Consider the following 19,184-nt stretch of genomic DNA (forward strand, 5'->3'; position numbering starts at 1 on the left):
TGCAAAAGATGATCATACGTACACGAGATACCCAAGCATATAGAAAATTGGCGCTTCTTAGCAGCACGTTGTTCTTGCGTATACACACACCCCCTCTCACATTCAATGCTCAGCACATGATCGCCACCAATTCCACACTGCCTCATCAAGGGTTATTCAACCCAACCAGTCCAAAGCCTCGCAGTAATGACATCCAATGCATGCGGCTCTTATGTGAAACGAGTATGTGTATATGCGATTGTGCGTAGTGTTTGAAATGAGCATTTGAAGCCACTACGTAATTGTATGGGCACTGCCCTGGGATTATTGTGCACCACGGGGATACAAGGTGTAATACAATCTTTAGACAGGCGTAGCATATCATTTAAACCCCTAACCCCCCGAACGAACACGAGGTAGCCTCAAGTGAGGACTTACTTCCGTTATGCTATGCTATATATTTGGACAGGTGTGAGAACTTGTCATCTGCTCCGTGGGCCGAGTACTCCACAGTTGTCATGGCTAAGATTATCATTCGCTATTGCTAGTAACATAGCTTTTCAAAATGTTTCTGTTCTTCAGACTCCATCTTTCTTGAAAGCTGGGAAAAACCCGGAAAATCGACCAAGTACTAGCTTTTCCTATCCAATTAATGGATTACATACCATTGGTAGTCATCCCTAGCCTATTTACTCGCTGAATTATGGTTTCGATATGTACCTGTTCAACCTGTAATACGCAACTCCGTCATCGCTATGAGTAATAAACACGCAAAACTCGATGCATCACTAGTCTTCACATCTAGAACGCCTGGCCCTCCATCTGCCGCGCCAGCTTAGGGAACGCCAGCAGCACCTCGTCCTCGGGCGGGGAGAAGACGAAGCTCTCCCGCCACGTCGTCCCCAGGCCCCGCCCGTCCCCCCTCGAGAACGTATAAGGCGGCGGCTTGGGGAAGTTGGCCAGCGTGCTGGCGCGCAGCCCGGAGGCGTCGGTCGTGCCGCTGGCGCGCGTGACACGCGAGACACGCGACGTCCGCGGTCCAAACGTCCCGGAGTTGGTAAATGTGAAGGCGGCTTCGGAGCTGTACACGCTGCTGGTCATGCTCTTGCCCCTGGCGCCGCTGGATGCGCGGTTCTGCTGCTGCTGCTGCTGCTGCTGCGGGGCCTGGTCGTTGGTCGCTGCGGCGCTGCGGCGGGCGGAGCTGCGGAATCCCATCTGCCAAGGCTCAGAGAAACTCCGCGTCAGGGCTGGCCTGCGGGTCCTCAGTGGTAGAGGCATCAGGGTCGCCTCGCGCACCACGGGGTTGAGGTAGTCTGACCGCCGGATGCTGGGCCTGGGCGTCGCCGGGAGCCCCGGGTACCGGCCGACTGTGCCTCGGGTCGGCTGGAAAAATATCGGGACTCGCTCCGACGTGTGGTCCCCCTGTGCGGACCCAAGCAGTGCTGTATCCGGTGTCGGCGGCTCGTCGCTGGCGCTCCCAACAGCGCTAGGAGTGGTCGTGATCGCTAGACCAAACAAATCCCCATCCTCGTGGTTTACGGCGCCACGCTCTGCGGCCTCTGACATGGAGCTTGAGTCGGACAGGCTCAGGAAGCCTTCTCTCCTTCGCATTCTCCGCCGTGCACGCCTGTAGCAGGCCACAGTCAGCAGGGCCGCGATCACGAAGGCGCCGACTGTGCCGCCTGCGATACCTCCTCTCTGTCCGGCACTTGGTCCAGAAACTGAGTCAGAGTCCGCGTAACTACTGGGTGTTGAAGTGTCAGTAGGGACACCAGGCAGGATGTAGACTGTCGTCGTCTCCCGTATCGTGGTCGATGGGCCTGACAATGCTGAGGCATTGCTGCGTGCTCCTCTGCGCAGTTGTGGTATCAAGGATGGTGTTTCTGTAGCAGCGCTGGCTGGTGCGCCGTCCTTCGCTAAGTCCGGTGGGCCCATAGTTGGGGTTGGCATGGACATCGCCATGGGTATAGCGGATGGGAGGAATGACTCCTTTCCGGTGCTCGAAATTGCTAGGCTCGAGGGTGACATTGGCAAGAGTGCTGCCTGTGCAGGGAGAACATCTCTCAAAGGATGCCGGGTTTCCAGACGAGATCCACGAAGCGCCGATGTACTGCCTGTACGGTGTTGTTCACCATCATCTCCCCCTCCTCCGACGTTGTTTGGTTGAGGTGTGCGGGCTATCTCAAGGGACGATGAAGGGAGGCGGGCTACGCACAAGGTGACATGAAGGCTGGTTGTGAGGGCGTAGAATACGCATGAGAGCAACATGGTGTGCCCAAAGGCATCGTGTTGCGGTGGAAGGCGATGCAAAGTTAAAAGAGAGAGCAAGGCCCGTGGCGAACAACAAACGCAGGGGAAAAGCGAGCATCATGCCACAGATAAGTGACTGACATCTGAACAGTCACAATCATGGCCGAGGTGTACAGCCAAAGGTAACCGAGAAAATCAAACAATCCACCGTTAAAATATTCGGACGGAAACGCGCAGATTGGCAGATTGGAGATGTGGACTGACGGAAACGGTCTATCAAAAGGGCCGGTGGAGCTTGAACAGGAAATGCGAGTGGTCGCACCGGCGACAATACCGCTCAATCGACCGGAACTTCTTAATGTGGAAATTGATATGAGTAAAGTATAATAATATCAGATCAACCTTGGAGGCACCAAAGGCGCGTTCATCGACAGCTGCCAGAGGGTCGTCTGTGCGCGGTGGGTTCGTGACAAGTTGGATTGGTGTGGCCCAGGTCTCGATATCTTCAGCTGCATCGCTGCTGCATCGCTCGGTTCCCGGCGCCCGGGAAAGCTTATCGACCCCCCTACAGCAGCAAGAGGTTCGCAGGACCAAGTTGGACAGTTCGCTGCCCCGGGCATTCCGCCCTCAGCCACCAACCAAGGAAGAACCTGGTGCCGAGATCTCCTGGTCGGTGATCACTTTGTCAACACCCAGCTGCTCGAACCCGGAGACAATTACGGCGGTGCCCTCTACCGGCTCTCAATGGAGCTCCAACATGTCAGACAGCGCCTGGCCCTCGACTCGCGGTAGGACTCAGAAGGGCGAAAGTGGAGGTTTCCTGAACCTGCATTGTGTCAGGTCGCATCACCGTCTGTGCTGGCGCGTAATGCTCCTAAAGCAAAGCACCGGCAGTGCGAAAACATCAAGTCAGGATGGGCAACACCGAATCTGGAGGTAGCATTCTAGGCCAGGTGTCAGACTGGGCCACTCGTCCTGTGAAACAAAGGGTGCTGACGAGATGAGCAAAGTTCAGGACTTCGGAGCGACGTTGAAAATAGGTTCGCACCTTGTTGGGGGCTGACTAAGCCTAAATCGAGACATTACTGGCTCCGACTTTATTCATCCTATTTCACTTCGTCCTCATTTGACGATCGCTGTGGCGTGGGACCAAGTCCCGGAAGTCTTACCGAACGCGTTGGCTTCATCATTACTTCATTCTTGATCTGTGCTGACTGTAGAGACTCATTCACTCGTTACAGGTAAGCTTTTGCGGCTTCTGACCTCTTACCCGAGCGAGGCCAATAAGTACCAGGCCAACTTCCGATACCAGGTCTTCCGGCCCCTGACATCTGGTCACACATTTACCGGCCTCAGCCATTCAAGCATTTTCCCAATTGATCGACGTCCCCAGCCACTCCCCGTCTCCGGCCCGAAAGGGGACCGTTGGAGCTCGATCTCGGGATCCACTGCACACTGACAGTGGAGGCGGGTCTCGTTAGCGTGCTCCAGGCACCTTGGTGTTGAAGTTGTTACTCTGCTGTCGCCAGTTTAATGCATCTGGGGAGGGTTGGACATCTCTAACACTCTCTCATCAATATGGCACGCTTTTTAACGAGGAGTTGGGTTGCCATTGTCTCTAGAGCGTTTTCAAACGAAGGCATGCTTAGTGAGCCGAGATTCGGTGAGGTGCCCGGAAGTATTTCCCCTACGAGGTCGGAACGCCATGTAATTTCATCAGTCCGGACTCTAGGTCAGTCAAACCCAAGAAACGCAACTGGCTTCTTTTCTGACTGTATCTTGAGTTTTCAAACCTACCTAGGTGGGTAGCACTCGGCCACGATCCGACCTAGAGTTCATGAAATTCGGATAGATCTGCCTACGAGATGTTCCTGAGCCCCATTAAGATGGAGGCTCACCCTGCGAGTGTGGGATTGGATGCGGAAGCGTGATTCCCAGTCGCGATCGGAGCTTTCCGAAGATCGGAACGTTCCGTTGCAGCCTTGACACATGAGTGCTAACGCGGATATGTCTCTCGGGATAGGTGACGAATCTTTCACGATGGCAGTTCGTCATTGCTTTTTGCCGTAAAATGACATCCAGGCACGGAGAGGCCGAACATGCCAACATTTTTCCTGGATGGGCGATTGAGGATGAAAATAGAAATACCACCTTCTGCCCAGGGCGAAGCAATGTTGACAATTGTACCGGGGCCGGGGGGATGATTAACGACAAGGAAGCCACGATAAGATCAAACGCCGCAGGTCATGAGTCGTCGCATGGCGACTCCTCTGCAATCTTCAGGGAGCCGAGATGGAATCCACATGGGTTGGAAATGGGCAGCACACTATTTGCTGCTAGCCACAGGAGCAACATCCCCTTTTCGTCATTCGTTCCTTGACACACGTCTAAGCATAGATGATCTACCTGCCTCGCAAAAGCTTGGCGTTGTCCCCACGGGGCTGATCTATCACCTTCGGACAAACGACTGCTTCTGTTCAGGGCTGTGGATCACTGCGACATGGATCGTGGGCCCTAACGAGCGAACATTTGAATGCATTCATGGGTAGCGGCGGGCTGAGCTTGGAGTATAAGATAACGGCTTCTCAGCAGGTCTATGATCGAATGGGCAGCTTCAGTATTGTCTCCTGAACTGTCGTCACTCTTTCAATCCCGGCTTGTCGCTGAATTTTCGCTGTACATAATTCATCATGCATTCATTCAAGTCGTTGTGCCTTGCTACGGCAGCTGCTCTCATTCCTTTTAGCGCTGCCCTAGATGAGACAACATACCCCTGGCAAGCCCCGACAGACACCGACGTCCGGTCTCCCTGCCCGGCTCTCAACGCACTCGCCAACCACGGACTCCTGCCTCGCGACGGCAAGGGCATCACGATCGGTGTGCTTTCCGACGCAGCGTATACGGGCTTCACCGTCGCCGCTGATGCGACGCTTGTGTTCGGCAGCTTGGCCTTCCAGACATCGACAACTGGCAACGCATCGACCTTCAATCTGGACGACCTCAAGCAGCACACTCCGCACGTCCTTGAGCACGATGGATCCATGTCTAGAAACGACTCGTACTGGGGCGACAATCTCTCCTTCAATGAACAGGCATGGGCGAGAACTCTCGCAAACTGGGGAGACAACGAGGTTATCACCGTAAGTTTTGACATCCAGCGTAGAAGTTCGAATCATCACTAAGATTATCGAAATAGTTCGCCGTAGCCGCAGCCGAAAGAACGGCACGCTTTGAATATGGCTTGGCCACGAACCCCGAGTTCAATGCTAGTGTCGCTCAGACAAGTTCGCTGCTAGAGTACTCATTGATTCTGTCTTCATTTGGGGATCTGGTGGAGGGCAACGGCAATGCGACGTTCATCAAGTACCTCTTTGAGAATGAGAGGCTGCCCATCGAGCTTGGGTGGCAGCCACCAACGTCAAACTTGACAATTGCCGCTGCGCAGGTCATGGCAGCCAAAATCGCTGCCCTGCTTTGAGGACAAGCGCGGGAAAATATGATTCTCTCGACGATGATGTATAGAATGATACTTATTTAATATGCTTGTAGCGTATACCCAATGTAAATGTTTCCTACTCAGGTATCAAAGATGACAAGCATGGCAGCGGTACCTGACTACCCTTCGCATAGGACCCGATGCTCACTACAGGTCTAACTGGACACCTTTGAGTCTTTTGATTCAAGTGCTGCTGTGACGCCGAAGCGAAGCCGTTGTTCCATCGCACTAGGAACTGATTTAGATTGTGGTAACCACATACAATCAGATGACCAGACCTGCTATTCTTCGCCAAAGTGAGGAATTCACGGGCCCAACTCCACGTCCTGTGTGCCACGTCTCATGACCGAGAAACATGAGAACCACAGAGAATAGAACAGCTGACTCTTGATACTGTACATTTTTGGCAAATTCATGATTTATTTTACATTTTCATGTCCACAAAAACGACAAGAAAACATCGGACAGTATTTCAAAATTGGAGGCAATACTACCGCTTCAAAACCAATTTGCCTGCTTTTCTGCCAATTTGCTCGCTGCCTACGAGTCGATTTCTTCCATTCTCTGGGTAGCTAATATCTCCCATTTTCATCACATCACAGTCATAGTGTGCACATATCTGATCTTCCCACCCTCGATCCTAAAGTCGTGAGTGTCGGGCGCTCCCTCAAAACTCAAGAAGACATCAACCTCTCCAACTTCCTCGTCAATGATATATCTTCTGTCAGTCAGACTGACCCCGCTTGGCACGCCGACATTACAAGAGTCCGTCGCAGCCCCTTTTCCGGTGTACGAGCCGCCCTCCAGCCTAGCACAAGGTGTCCCCCACGGAACTACCACGCTCTTGTCTTTGAAGTAGTCTAGGTATGCATCGGCGGCTGCTTGGATGGTCTTCCTGGTATCGCGGCTCGCAGTCGCAATGCTGCCCCAATTCTCCCGAGATGCCCAGTACAGGGTGCCCGTGGCGTTGAAAAGCCAGTCGCCCTGGTCCGTCACGATGGTGTCGATCTTGGAGATGGTTTGCGGCTCTGTGGTGCTGTTGGAAAGGTACAACTGGGTGCCAATGACATATGGGTGGGCTGAGTTGGCGACAATCAGCTCGGCGAATGAGGCACACTGGGTCGTGTCGAGCGTGGTACGGTTATGGTCAATTTTCAGGGCTTGGCTGAGGATTCCGCTTGAAATGGTGGCGGTCTTGTAGTTTTCGTGGTAGGTCGTCCCGTTGAGAAGGCCAGCTAATGGGGTGAGGGAACCGGCTGTTTGCGCGGCTATATAGGTGTCGGTGACATTTTTCAGGGTGGCTCGGTCGCAGGCTGCTGAAGCAGGCTCAAGGGCGGCGAGGAATAGGGCCAAAACGTGAAGGCTTGACCAAGTCATGATTATGTTTGCAAATATTATCGGTATGCGAGCTGGGAGATCACCTTGAAAGCTCGAGTGGCAATGAACTTCGAATTTATATCAAGAACCAAATGGCAACTACCGAACGGAAGATGTTTGGCAGTCTCCACAGAGCACCTAGCATCTCTACCAAAATCCCTGGCGGAAGTTGTCTGGCTAAATGCGCCCAGGCTGTATATAATAGCAACATCAATAAATGTCGTTGATTTTGACTTGCATCGGCAGTTCTCTGCAGCCATTCATATCTTGCTGAAACCTGAAGATCGTCCATTCATTTGGACATCGCTCATTTGGCTGGGCGCTAGCAGAATATGTAACCGAACACTTTCAAACATTTACAAGGAATAGAATCGCGAGGATTCCATCTTGACCTTTTCTTCATGATCTCCGACCATTCACTGTTACCAGATTGAGATGTGTTTTCGGCTGCGACTTCGATGTGTTCCTGGCTGGTTTAATTAAGCACGGTGACGGTATGTTGCTGTAACTTCGTGGGGGTGATGAGAAGGGTTGGGAACAAGTCCCAGTCTATTTTGAAATTAATCCCCGCGCAAACTCTGTGCCACCGTATTGCAGATATAGCCTCCGACGTCCCCTTAAGCACGCCAACCCCTCTTCGTGGACGAGATTGGCCGGCGCTGCGTGCAATTTACCAGGACATGAGAAAAGGATTCTATCCAAATTTCCCTCACTCTCAATGTGCACTGCTTTCTTGAATCAGTTGTGCAAACCTTTTTCCAGTCAGGAACACAAAAGTTGCTTATTGCTAAGTCGCCGCAAAATTGATGCCTTCTCCTACGACAAAACGTGGTGCTTCCCTGGAGGCTTCGCGAAAAGTTATGTTTATATACATCGTGTAAAATTGCTTCCCAGTTAACATTAAGCCTTTCGGGTGATCCAGCCTCGAGCAGAGAATCTCGGTTCTGAGAGGGTCCTGTGGTATCGTTACTTTTGTTTGGAGATGAGAACCGGGCTCTACTACAGGACGAGTTACAGAACACAAGGTTTCAATAAGACAAGAACCTTTAAAATTGGGAATCTAACAAAATCAAGTGGAGCTGTTTCTCTGATAACATCCAAATATCATCAAAAACGTCTTGAGTTTGCAAGGGCATAACCTTGAAGCAAGGGAGAAGTCTGACAGTAAGATAGCATGGATTGATTACTTCAGGCTTTTGCCCCTCCTGACCTGAGAAACATTCCGCCTCGAAAGTCTCTTGGTCACTTCGTGTGATTCCCTGCCAGTGAACTTGCTGACTGCCGTTCTTGCGTTTGTGGGAACAGCGCTCCTAGATCGTCGCCTGAACTTTCGCCAGTCTATCTCTCGAGGGTTGAGGCAGGTATTCATTACGTCTCTCGTACTCTTCTTGCCTGACCTCAGTCTCTCGCAGGCCTTGCTGTCGGGCAAAGGCCTGCAGACGATGCTCGGGCCGTCCTCGTGGCCCTCGTTCCAGTCATTGAACATCCCGTTGAGAAGAGACAGGTCAGAAAGTACCTCGTATCTGGCTGTGTAGTCCAGATCTGTTCCCAATAGCGTGTCAAACATCATGTGCGGCACGGTGATAGCTTTGCTAAAGTCGACCAACTTGCCGCCTAGATACGCGTCCTCCTTCAGATCATGGACCACTATGCCACAACGATGAAGTTGTTTGAGGTCCCTTATCATCTTAGGTGTGTCCTTGGGCCCGAATGGCTGGTTGCTCTGGATAAAGTCCTTGATTATGGCCCGTAGTGGTCCTTGATCATATTCTGGGTCCGACGGTTCGATCTCGTAGTCATCACTCCACCAGGTCTGGATCCCGAAACGATCGTCGAGCTTCCTCTATTGAGAAGGCGTGAGAACCGTGTATCCATGACAGCGAACGACAAGATTCTCCTTCCCAGCTTCCTTTAAGCGGGCATAAGCGCGACATTCAGCGTTGAAAGGGTGCCACTGCGCGGTCAGGAGCTCGGTGTCCACGTTGTCGAATTCTTCGGTATGAGGTGTAACCCAATCAGCATCAACGAGCTGATTCATGAAGACCTTGAGAGCAAAGGTCTTGCCATCGATTTCGACCTTGAAAACGTGAGCGTGGGCACCTTTGCCGATCTCGTCTATGGATTCGATCTCAGGCGTGCCATTGGGGTTGTAGGGATGGAGTCGCGGTCCCTCGCAGTTGGGGACCGGCCCAAAGTCAGCCATCGCTATGAACGAGCAAGTGACGGTGTTCTTGCAAACAGGTCAGAATGAATCCGTGCATCCAGAGACAACATAATCAGATGCTTGGACTTGGAGAGTTTCAAGTTGTTGATCTGCGAGTGAACCGGGCGGGGGGGGGGGGGGGGAGATTGTCACTGCCGCAACCGAAGGGGCAGATTCACCCCTGAGCTGCTCAGTCACTGATGAGAGACCGTTGCACGTACACCAACGCAGAACGTAGGACACGGCAGCATATTCACTCAGGTATAAAGCCTGTCACTTGGTTTGCGATGCCGCTTTTGTGATTGGCTATGTCTGCCGCGGTGCACTAGCAACCTCTCCGGTATTGGCCGGCGGAGCTTGCAGCACCTTTCCTGACTGCTAGACAGTAATCAGGCAGTCGTGCGTATTGTATTTCCTGGCCAAGGGGGCAGCAGCGCAGTGGCGAACTGGGCCGCCTTCATACGTATTGAGGTTTAGTTCTGCCTTGTAAGGCTTTCTCTGATAACCGCAGCCGGCAATCGTCTGTTGCCTGGATTTCTCGCGCCGGACTTGGTTCGCGCTGCCACACCGAGTTCGTATTCACGGAAAGGACGGCTCCTGGAAAAGGCTTGATTGGTGGTGTCCTAGGAAGTGTCTGCTTGTCGGAGGGACTTGGCGTCTTCTTGTTGCTGCTGAGATACCAGGAAAGCACGTGAGGCTCTTTTTGACCAATGTTGAAGACCGCAGACCAACAGGGCTCTGAGCGGTGCTCTAGGGATTGGTGGTTTATCCGGGTCTCTGCTAAGCTGGGCGCCCTACAAAAGTCCGTCTCGCTGGCTGGTCAGAGCACATCTAAACTTCTCCATGCTTGTGACAAAGCTCGAGAACCGCCTCAGTACGAACACATTGGCCGAGGCTTCTCACAAAGACGAGCCATTACCGTCACAAAGCGCGTAGAGAAGGAATTTCCCAGGATCTTTTCTGATTTTCCACTCGACCAATATGCAAACTTGGAATCACCTACGGCTTTTTCAGTATCCGCCGCTTGGCAAGGCTCGGCGAGAGATCAGGCTCATCACGATTTGTCCCTCATCCCAACAAGGAGATTCCAATATCGTTGAATGTTCTATGAAAATCACCTCCCTGAAAACCAAGGTCAAATATTTGGCTGTCTCATACGTCTGGGGGGTGGCTTCTCCAACATACAAGCTACTTATCAATGGAGAAGGGCCAGAATACCCACAGGCCTTATGCATCGGACCGAATATCAATGAAGCTCTGCGGAGTTTTCGAAACTAGAAAGCGATTCGCGAAGATAATCTGTGGATTGATGCAATATGCATCAATCAAACAGAGAACGACGAAAATTCTTGGCAGGTTGCGTGCATGAAGTCCATATACAAACAGGCCGTCCAAGTTTTAGCCTGGCTCGGTCCCTCAAACATCACGGGCAAAAGCGCGTTCGACATGCTGAACGCCATTGAACAGCGTCTGGAGAAAATGGGCCCAGATCTCGAAGTAGGACGATTCGAAGAGTTTGCGGAGGTCCTGGATGAAGACCCTGGCTTTGGTGGCAACGAAATTCAGAAAATCATCGACCGCCCATGGTTCCCAATGAATCTGGGTGCAACAGGAGTTTCTGGTAGCTCGCGAAGTAGAATTTGTCTGCGGCGAGTACTCCTTCAAATGGGAAGCGTTGTTTGTTGCGTCTACTACTATAAAGAAACTTGCGGAGAGTTACATTCGAGAAAACGTTAGGTCAAAATCTGCCTTGGGACAAAGTTGATAGTGAATTATTGGGTCTGCATCCGAATGGACCCGAGAACGACATGTTCCGTATGCGGTGCGACTTCCGGGCAACGAAGATGTATACACGCTCTGGGATCTTCTGATTTCTGCTAAAGCTGGCGGGATCCGATCGACAGATCCCAGAGACAGTATATTCGCCCTACTCGGCCTCGCAAGCGACTCACCAGGCTTGGGAATCGTTGTGAATCATGATCTCACACACCAAGATTGTTTTACGCAGGCATCTAAAGCATTGCTGCGCCAGGGCCATCTGAGACTGCTGTGGTTTTCATCACACCGCAAGATCGTGAAAGACTTGCCTTCTTGGGTCCCAGACTGGTCTAGTGAGTGGAATTTGTCTTACTATGTTGTGTCATACTGCAAGCGCGATCTATCACGGGATCTTCCAACATTAAACGATGGGAACTTCACAGCGGGCAACTCAGGCCGCAGACGAAAAGCCTCCATCTTATCGTCGAAGATTCCCGCAGTTTGGAGAGCATCCTCGGCTTCTACACCAGAAAGATGGCGCGCAGATCCACGCCGGCTTCTCGCAACGCGGACACAGAGACCTCCAATCGATGTGGTTTCCGACTCCAAGCACTAGGCTGGATTCCAAACTCCTCAAGCAGTGCTGCAGGATCGGTCTTGAAATCATTTGTCCGGCTGTCCAAAAGTGCATACCTAGGGTATATACTGCCGAAAATCAGCTCGTCGTCTGTTGCTTTACTATGAGACACTGGTCGATAGTGACTCGGAAGGCTTCCATATATTGCCTCCCCGCACATCAGGCCGTTGGCATAGCAAACGCCCACCACTTTCCATCTAGGCTTGCCGGACTTGGCGCTAGATATAGGGTCTTTCCGTATGACAACAGGGAAGTCGCACCCTAAAATAACGCTAATAATGTCTCCTGGCTCAGTTCCCAGGGGGGCCAGGCCGACGTAACCCTTCTTGGTGGTGAAAAAACATCTCCCAGCGGTCCGAACGCCACATTTCTTTAGGTACTTTTGGACCAAGGGGTCTTCTATCGAGTCTTCATAACCGTCCCAGTCCTCTCTCACGGACCATACCTTCTTTAGAGCCTCCTTCGCCTCATCAAAGGTTATAACACTCGGGCCGTCATCTTGCAGGTGCCAATTATCACGGAACATACCACCAGTAAAGGTGCGGCAATATGCATCCATCATAGTCTGCTTCTCATCATACGGGCTATTGATGAGGTTATCCCCAGGGTAGCAACTCCAAATATAGTCGAAGTTGATTACGAGGTCTCTTAGTGTCTCACTACCGACAGGGTCGTACAGGTCCCTGACAGACTCAATCGTATCGATCGGAAGCCCACCCACGCGAAGTACCCCATCTCCAAGATATGTTGCGTTCGCCGAGATAAAGCCAGAAGCACTCCAGGGAAACACGAAATTGGTCACCGCCGTCGCTGGCTTGGACCAGTCAGGGACCCAGCTGGGCAAATTTGGTACCGAGATTGAGTTTAATTCGCAGGATTCAAGGAAATATGCGAGGCCCTGACGTTCCACAATCCGCAAGCAGACGTCCATGAAGACGTCAGCTGTCTGTAAAGTGTAATTCGGCAAGACGTCTAACTCCTGATCGCTTGCGTCCAGCAGGCGCTTGACGGCGTAGATCGTGTCCCGTGGATCTGTGAATCTAGTACCCACATTGTCGCGGCGCAGAGTTTTGTACGACAGGAACTTCATGTTGACTTCACACACATTCCACACCGCTTTGTTTATTTTGGCGCGCCTCTCTTCCAGCTCGACCGGAATTGACGGACCGAAGTTCGCGGTGAGGAACCAACCCGCCGCGTTTTGCAAGTCGATCCAGTCAATTTTTGTTCTCCCGCAGAGGACCTGCGCGTTGTTTGCTAGCGCAATCTCCTGCCGTATCCACAGACGCGTGAACCATGGCCGCTCAAAGAATGTGATTAAGGTCCGCAGGTGTTTCTCTGGACAAGTTGTATTCGTCCCGGGCTGTGACACCAAGATCGGGTCGCCTGGTTCCCGCGGTGGAGCGTCGGGATGACGTTCAATGCCTCCGCGGGAAGTGAACTCGACTCTTTGTCCTATATAGACAAGTAAATCCAAAGCCTGTGGACTGTCATTCTCCTCTGGTCCAAGCCAAACAAGGGTTGATTTGGCGATAGTGTAGATTGTGTCCATGAAGGCGACTTGATGGCTGCGCTCCTCGAGGTTGCCCTGGTCGATACATATTGCATCGATCCAGATTACCACATCTGTGCCCTTAAATCGAATGTTCCGCAGCGCAATATCTAAGTTGCGTGTGATGGAGATTGTGTTGGCTCCCTCGGGAGCTGAATCCACGATTACCTCTTGTGGATCATCGGGGGATCCCCATACATATGACAAGGCGACGAAGTCGGGTTTTTCAGCGTCGGACTCCTCAGAGGCCAGGTCAATCGCTTCGAGATCCGACTCCAGCGGTGTGCTGAGGCAGCTCCGGGGGATGGTGACCTTCTGCAGGGAGATACGGATCGGCTCAGAATCGTCAAGCGCCGGAGGGAGGTGTACGACGCGGATTTGAGCCTTATCATAATCCAGAGGCTCATAGATGTAGGTCGTCATTTTCCATTTATCAGACGCGAATTGTCGTGTTTGAAACGTTGGGTGCTTGGGATAGAGTGCCGCCGTATATTTGCGGACATCAATGAAGTTGTATAGCAAAGCAAAATGAGACTTGATGCCTGCTGCGACGGCGATGTGGCCGCTCTGGATAAAAGTGCGGCGGCATGTTCATCATCATCATTGGTCAGCTTCGACGTTCACAACCAACAGGACCACGAATGTAACATGATTGGCTCGCTCCCTGTAGCCGAGCATCAGCTGTCGTATGCTTAAAGCATTGGCACCGTAACCTACCTTATATAAGAGCTTATCCTCGACGCCTTACCCCTTAAGGTAGTATACCTAGTGCTTTATAACTCAACAGAATTACCTGATTATTAGTTTAATATTAATAAGTTCGAGTCATTTAAAACAACATTTACTTCTTAAGTTATAGAATATAGATTTTATTATAACAGACAAAATGTTATTAATGCCATAGGTCCATCTTTACATTAGCATTAGTGAAATCTCAAAAGCCATTGATCGAGATTGTCAAGATACATACAAGGTGGGTACATGTAGATTTCATCTTGGAATCTACATGCCTCCGTTTCCGAAGGCCTGCTCTCTTAATGCCGCACCCTCCGTCCTGACACCAGCTCAAGGCAAGGGACGAACATTCGGGTAAGAACGGCCGCGCTAGGCTTAAGAATATATTGGAAAAGGTATTCTCCGTCCTCGTGGTATTGGCCTCCCCGCTAGTACGAACCAACTATCAGCGGCCTGATCTGACGGTCAGGCGCCAGCTGCGACTGTTGCCAGTCCTCGAGACCCCGACAGAACAAAGCTTTTTTCCTATAGCTAACATGTGCTGAGGCCACTGCCAGGTCTAGCTACAATGGACATGGCCAACTTGAGGACGGTATGAAGAGATAAATTCGGGGTCTCCATGTAATAAACATATTCTCGGTCTCTTGCAGGTGGGTTCGCCACCATACATCAACCTACACTTTCCTCTTCACGAGCCCTTTCCAGAAGTCAAAGCTATTCTCATCGCTCTGCAGCGTCCAAACCCGCCCAGTCACCCTCCCATCAAACCCGATCTCCTGCGCCCTGAGCAAGCCCCAATCCCTCGTGATGCCCACCACCTTAGCCCTCACACCGCCCTCTGCCTCCAGCGTGACCTCCTGGCCCGAGTGCAGCCACGCGGCGTAGTACCGCTCCTCCATTTCCCTGGTGAAGCCGGCGCGGACAAACTCTCTGTACAGGGTCTCGAGCCGGGTGATGATGCGGGCGAGCAGCCTCTCGATGCGGAAGGGTGGCAGGTTGTGCCGCTTCGAGAAGGCCGACAGGATGTGGTCGAGCGACGTGGTAGGCTTCCCGTTGGTGGTGTTGATCCCGATGCCCACCACCATCTGGTAGTTCCCGTTGCTGTACGCGCAGTTGGTCAGGATCCCGCCGATCTTGACGTAGTTCGGCTTCAGCCCGTCCTTGCCGCCGCTACCACTGTAGGGGTCCGCCGGGTCCTGCGCGTAGATGTCGTTGGGCCACTTCAGCCGCACCGGCAGGTCGGCGTACTGGCCCTTGGAGTTGCCGTCGTAGCTGCGCACCGCCTCGGCGATAGCTATGGCCGCCAGGTACTGGATGAAGACCACGGGTCGGTTGGCGCTGATGTGCGCCGGGTGGTTGATGACGGTCGAGAAGATCATGCAACCCGGCGGGGCGATCCATACGTTGGTCCCGCGCCCACGGCCCGCCACCTGCGTCGTCGCCGCCAGGGTGAAGCCCGTTGGTAGCTTGGAGAGTAGCTTTGGGTTCTTCTCGAGCAGCGTGTTGGTGCTGGTGACGACCTCGCCGTACATGAGGGCATCGCCCCACTCGTATGATTCGGTTTCGCGGCGCCGGAACTCTTGCAGCGAGCCGTAGAAGTCGTGGTGGTTGAAGTAAGGCGTCTCCTTGGGCTCCGGCCAGGAGGACTCATGCGGGACAATGGTTTTGAGTACTTTGTTGTAGTCGATGAGGCCGTCGATTCCAGTTGCCCTGGCGGGATCATACTTGGCTGTCTTGCCGTCGTTGTCGTCGACATGTGCTGATTGGAGTGCTTCGCGGAGATCATTCACAGACCAACGCGAGTCCGGATGCTCGATATAAAAGGTATCGTTATCGTCCTTAATTATTTCCTCGTTTTTCTCGTCTCGGGTAATGATATCGCTGAAGGATGTGACAAGGCCGCCAGCCTCTTGAGGGTCTAGAGCCGAAAGGTGGAGTTTGGAAAGAGACGGTACCGACGAGCCCTCGTGGCTGACTTGGAGACCAAGCTTGGTCAGACAGGCCTTGAGAAAATTGGTCCGGTGGTCGTCGTCCTCGGCCAATGACTTGATCAGCTCATCATATCCCTCGATGTCGGGGTGTGGCTCGAGATTGACCGCTGCGAACTCCGGATGAGGTCCGGTGAGAACAACACCGCCGTTTCCAACCTTACAATACACCACAGCAGCGTTGCCATCACCGCCGTCAACGTCCAGGCCGTCTTCGTAGCTAGCCAAGACTTCTATACCATCGTCCTTCATCTTGGACGCATCGACAAATACACCGCCGCCGTTGTAATACGACCGGAATGTCTCGGGTGACTCGCCCGCACCAGCTAGAGCGTCCTTGTCGACTCTGACCCTGACTGACCTTGCGCCGCTCTCACTGGCATACTTGAAACCCTTGAAGGCGCCGCCCCTACACGTGCCCGGGAAGAACTTAAGTTCCCGGCTGCCGATGACCTCCATGGCCCGGTCGGGGTGGCCGACCTCGAACTCGCAGCGGCCGCAGCCGTAGTAGCCGCCAGCGCAGAAGCCGAGGTACGCGCCGCCGCGACGGACGAAGTCAGTGATGATCTTGTTGCCGGGGCCATTGAGCACACGGCAGTAGTTGAGATCCGCACCTCCAGGAATGACGAGGAGGGCGGCAGTTGACGGCCATGGCTCCTTGAGGAGGGCGGACTCTGTCAGGGCGATGACTGCATAGTTGGGGGAGAGCAGGCGGCGCAGGGTGTAGATGCACTGCCTGACCGAGGCGACTGTTGTGCCAGTGCCTGAGGAGATGTGTCAATTCTGAGATAACGATGCATGAGAACGAATCATAGGTGACAGACCTGTGTAGACCAATACGTTCAATTTGCGTTGTGGTGCCATGGTCGGTCTGGCTCGGGTGAGATGAAGTGACAGTTCTGACCCTCTCAGCGCCAGAGAAGGGATCTTCTCCGGTTATGGTGCCACCAAAATTCGAAGTCCGTTTTCCCCTTCAACACATCAACACACTTCCACTCCAGGATGGGCAGCAACACATCAAAAGAGGAGGCCAATGCTGCCGTGGAACAGCCAAAGGAGGAAGATGATGAGCCAGATGAGTGGTGAGTCAATTCTATCTCACTAACGGGGATCACTGAGGCATTTCTCCAGACGAAGGCCAAGCCGTCCGTCAATCGGACTCGGAACCTCATGCCTCTCTCACACGGACTTTCTCTTTTGTCATCCAATCCCAAGTGCCGCAAACAAAAAAAAAGACTACTAATCTTCAGCCTTACTGCAGGGACAAGCGCATATTCAGCACTGGCTGTGCAGGTGATAAAGACCAGTCCTGCTCGGCAGCAATGCCGAAGACCATCAATTATTGGTGGACGCTGACCATAGTGAACCCATTTACAGAGGAAAACATGAAAATGACCGACTGTTACTTCGACAAGAAGGACTGGAGACAATGCAAGGACGAGGCAAGCTGTCACCACAATGTTCTCATCCAGAAGAGGCCATTTGCTAACCTCATCCTACATTGCACCGCTTCAGATGGAGACTTTCAAACGCTGTTGGAAAGCTCATGGCAACGACCAGAGGACCTCGACACAGGATGCCGACAGCAGTGCAAAATAACTAGACATGGACCAGTGTACCAAATACAGACTATCTCTTCTCATTCCCTCAAGTCAGACCAGATTATAAACATAAGGACATGCAAATAGTCACCCAGACCAGGTTGCCCGGCAAAGTGATGAAGCTCTCTCTCTCTCATTGCAGAAACGGGTCGATGATGCACCACCCCTGCACGGTCTGGACCCTTGCTGCCAGCCACTGCAAACCCAGCGTCCAAGCTCCCCATGTCGCCTCCACTTGCAGCAACCTCCAAAAAGTCCCAGTGTCTCGGGAATCCCATCTTCTTCCACCTCTTGCGCCTACCTAGTCTCTGTAGGCCACAATCTCTCCCTCAGTACCACACCCACCTCAGTCATGACACGAATAATATCATCGGCCATGCGCCCACTACGGCTCAACGGCAGCCGTGCGATTCGCTTTCGAGTCTCAGCAGAGCCCGCCCAGGTGCCATCGTTCGAGGCACGCAGAGCCGCCACCACATACACGAGGTCAACGGCAGCGCCAGCCTCGAAAACCCCACCGCCACAGACCCCCTACAAGCGATCCGCGACTACGTCGGCAGCGACGACGACAAAGAGCAGCAACAGCAACTCGACCGCAAAGCCCACCCCCTCTTCCTCAACCGCCAAGAACACCAACACCCCCTTCGCCGAGTCACAGACCAACCCGGCCCCATCAGCGCCGTACTCGCCGCCGCAAGGCATGAACTCCATCCCCGAGGCCCCGACCGCATTCTCCAGCCCTGTGTTCGCCACGCCCGCGGCGCCCTCGGGCGACAACGGCATCGACTGGTCGAGCTCCTTCCACGGGCTGTCGACGGTGCCCTTCTCGCCCGAGGTCGCCGCCGTGCTGATGAAGCCAATACCCTTCGAGGACGTCGAGATCAAGCCCGACGGCATCATCTACCTGCCCGAGATCAAGTACCGCCGCATCCTGAACCAGGCCTTCGGCCCCGGCGGCTGGGGCATGGCGCCCCGCGGCGAGCTGACGGTCGGCGAGAGGGTTGTCACGAGGGAGTATGCGCTGCTGGTGCACGGGCGGTGAGTTCTTTTCCCGGCATATAAAGGCCAATTCCTCTGGGACAAGCTCCTCTCTGGGCATGCCCCAATGTATACATGAAGACTGACATCCAACTCTGTATCGCAGATTCATAGCCCAGGCCAGGGGAGAGTGCCAGTATTTCGCCGACGACGGCATCGCCACCGCGGGCGAGGGGTGCAAGTCGAACGCGCTGATGCGCTGCTGCAAGGACCTGGGCATCGCGTCCGAGCTGTGGGACCCGCGGTACATCCGCGACTTCAAGAAGAAGTGGGCCCAGGAGATCTGGGTCGAGCACGTCGTCACCAAGAAGAAGAGGCAGACCTGGGTGCGCAAGGGGGACGACCCCGCGTATCCCTTCAAGAAGAGCTGAGAGGCGGGGAGAGGGTCACCGGAAGGCTTTCGAAAGTGAGTGGTGAGGAATAGCGAGGTGGGAAAGAGTGCTTGAGGAGCACACAGGTTGACTTGTGTGTGCTGCAGACATACAAGTTGGCCTACAAAGGTGCTCTATATGGCTGGAAGATACCCTGCGCAACATGAGCACATGTAGACAAGAGATACCAGAGACCAGA

The 19,184-nt window shown here is 53.2% G+C and overlaps 7 protein-coding genes across 7 annotated transcripts; 3 read left to right on the forward strand and 4 right to left on the reverse strand.

Moving 5' to 3' along the window:
• Positions 1-780: 780 nt before the first annotated feature.
• Positions 781-2,007, reverse strand: J7T55_013791 (uncharacterized protein; the record flags this gene model as incomplete). Its single annotated transcript, XM_053140697.1, has 1 exon — positions 781-2,007. The coding sequence occupies one exon, from the start codon at positions 2,005-2,007 to the stop codon at positions 781-783; it is 1,227 nt and encodes a 408-aa protein (XP_052996128.1).
• A 2,912-nt stretch (positions 2,008-4,919) lies between these two features.
• On the forward strand, positions 4,920-5,707 carry J7T55_013792 (chloroperoxidase-like protein; the record flags this gene model as incomplete). The annotated part of the gene is made up of 2 exons (XM_053140698.1): positions 4,920-5,369; positions 5,426-5,707. 2 exons carry the CDS (start codon positions 4,920-4,922, stop codon positions 5,705-5,707), a joined length of 732 nt encoding a protein of 243 aa, XP_052996129.1.
• Positions 5,708-6,316: 609 nt separating this feature from the next.
• On the reverse strand, positions 6,317-7,102 carry J7T55_013793 (uncharacterized protein; the record flags this gene model as incomplete). The annotated part of the gene is made up of 1 exon (XM_053140700.1): positions 6,317-7,102. The coding sequence occupies one exon, from the start codon at positions 7,100-7,102 to the stop codon at positions 6,317-6,319; it is 786 nt and encodes a 261-aa protein (XP_052996130.1).
• Positions 7,103-8,285: 1,183 nt separating this feature from the next.
• J7T55_013794 (kinetochore complex Sim4 subunit Fta2) lies at positions 8,286-10,191 on the reverse strand (the record flags this gene model as incomplete). The annotated part of the gene is made up of 4 exons (XM_053140701.1): positions 8,286-8,945; positions 8,988-9,332; positions 9,769-10,117; positions 10,184-10,191. The coding sequence occupies 4 exons, from the start codon at positions 10,189-10,191 to the stop codon at positions 8,286-8,288; spliced, it is 1,362 nt and encodes a 453-aa protein (XP_052996131.1).
• A 1,393-nt stretch (positions 10,192-11,584) lies between these two features.
• On the reverse strand, positions 11,585-16,839 carry J7T55_013795 (uncharacterized protein; the record flags this gene model as incomplete). The annotated part of the gene is made up of 4 exons (XM_053140702.1): positions 11,585-13,819; positions 13,889-13,916; positions 14,666-16,739; positions 16,800-16,839. The coding sequence occupies 4 exons, from the start codon at positions 16,837-16,839 to the stop codon at positions 11,585-11,587; spliced, it is 4,377 nt and encodes a 1,458-aa protein (XP_052996132.1).
• A 138-nt stretch (positions 16,840-16,977) lies between these two features.
• Positions 16,978-17,574, forward strand: J7T55_013796 (uncharacterized protein; the record flags this gene model as incomplete). Its single annotated transcript, XM_053140703.1, has 2 exons — positions 16,978-17,057; positions 17,394-17,574. 2 exons carry the CDS (start codon positions 16,978-16,980, stop codon positions 17,572-17,574), a joined length of 261 nt encoding a protein of 86 aa, XP_052996133.1.
• Positions 17,575-17,928: 354 nt separating this feature from the next.
• On the forward strand, positions 17,929-18,985 carry J7T55_013797 (mitochondrial genome maintenance protein; the record flags this gene model as incomplete). The annotated part of the gene is made up of 2 exons (XM_053140704.1): positions 17,929-18,614; positions 18,721-18,985. The coding sequence occupies 2 exons, from the start codon at positions 17,929-17,931 to the stop codon at positions 18,983-18,985; spliced, it is 951 nt and encodes a 316-aa protein (XP_052996134.1).
• Between the last annotated feature and the right edge of the window lie 199 nt (positions 18,986-19,184).

This window comes from Diaporthe amygdali, assembly GCF_026229845.1.
Source record: "Diaporthe amygdali strain CAA958 chromosome Unknown NODE_7_length_1459731_cov_64_868725, whole genome shotgun sequence".
In the NCBI taxonomy this organism is placed as follows: domain Eukaryota; kingdom Fungi; phylum Ascomycota; class Sordariomycetes; order Diaporthales; family Diaporthaceae; genus Diaporthe; species Diaporthe amygdali.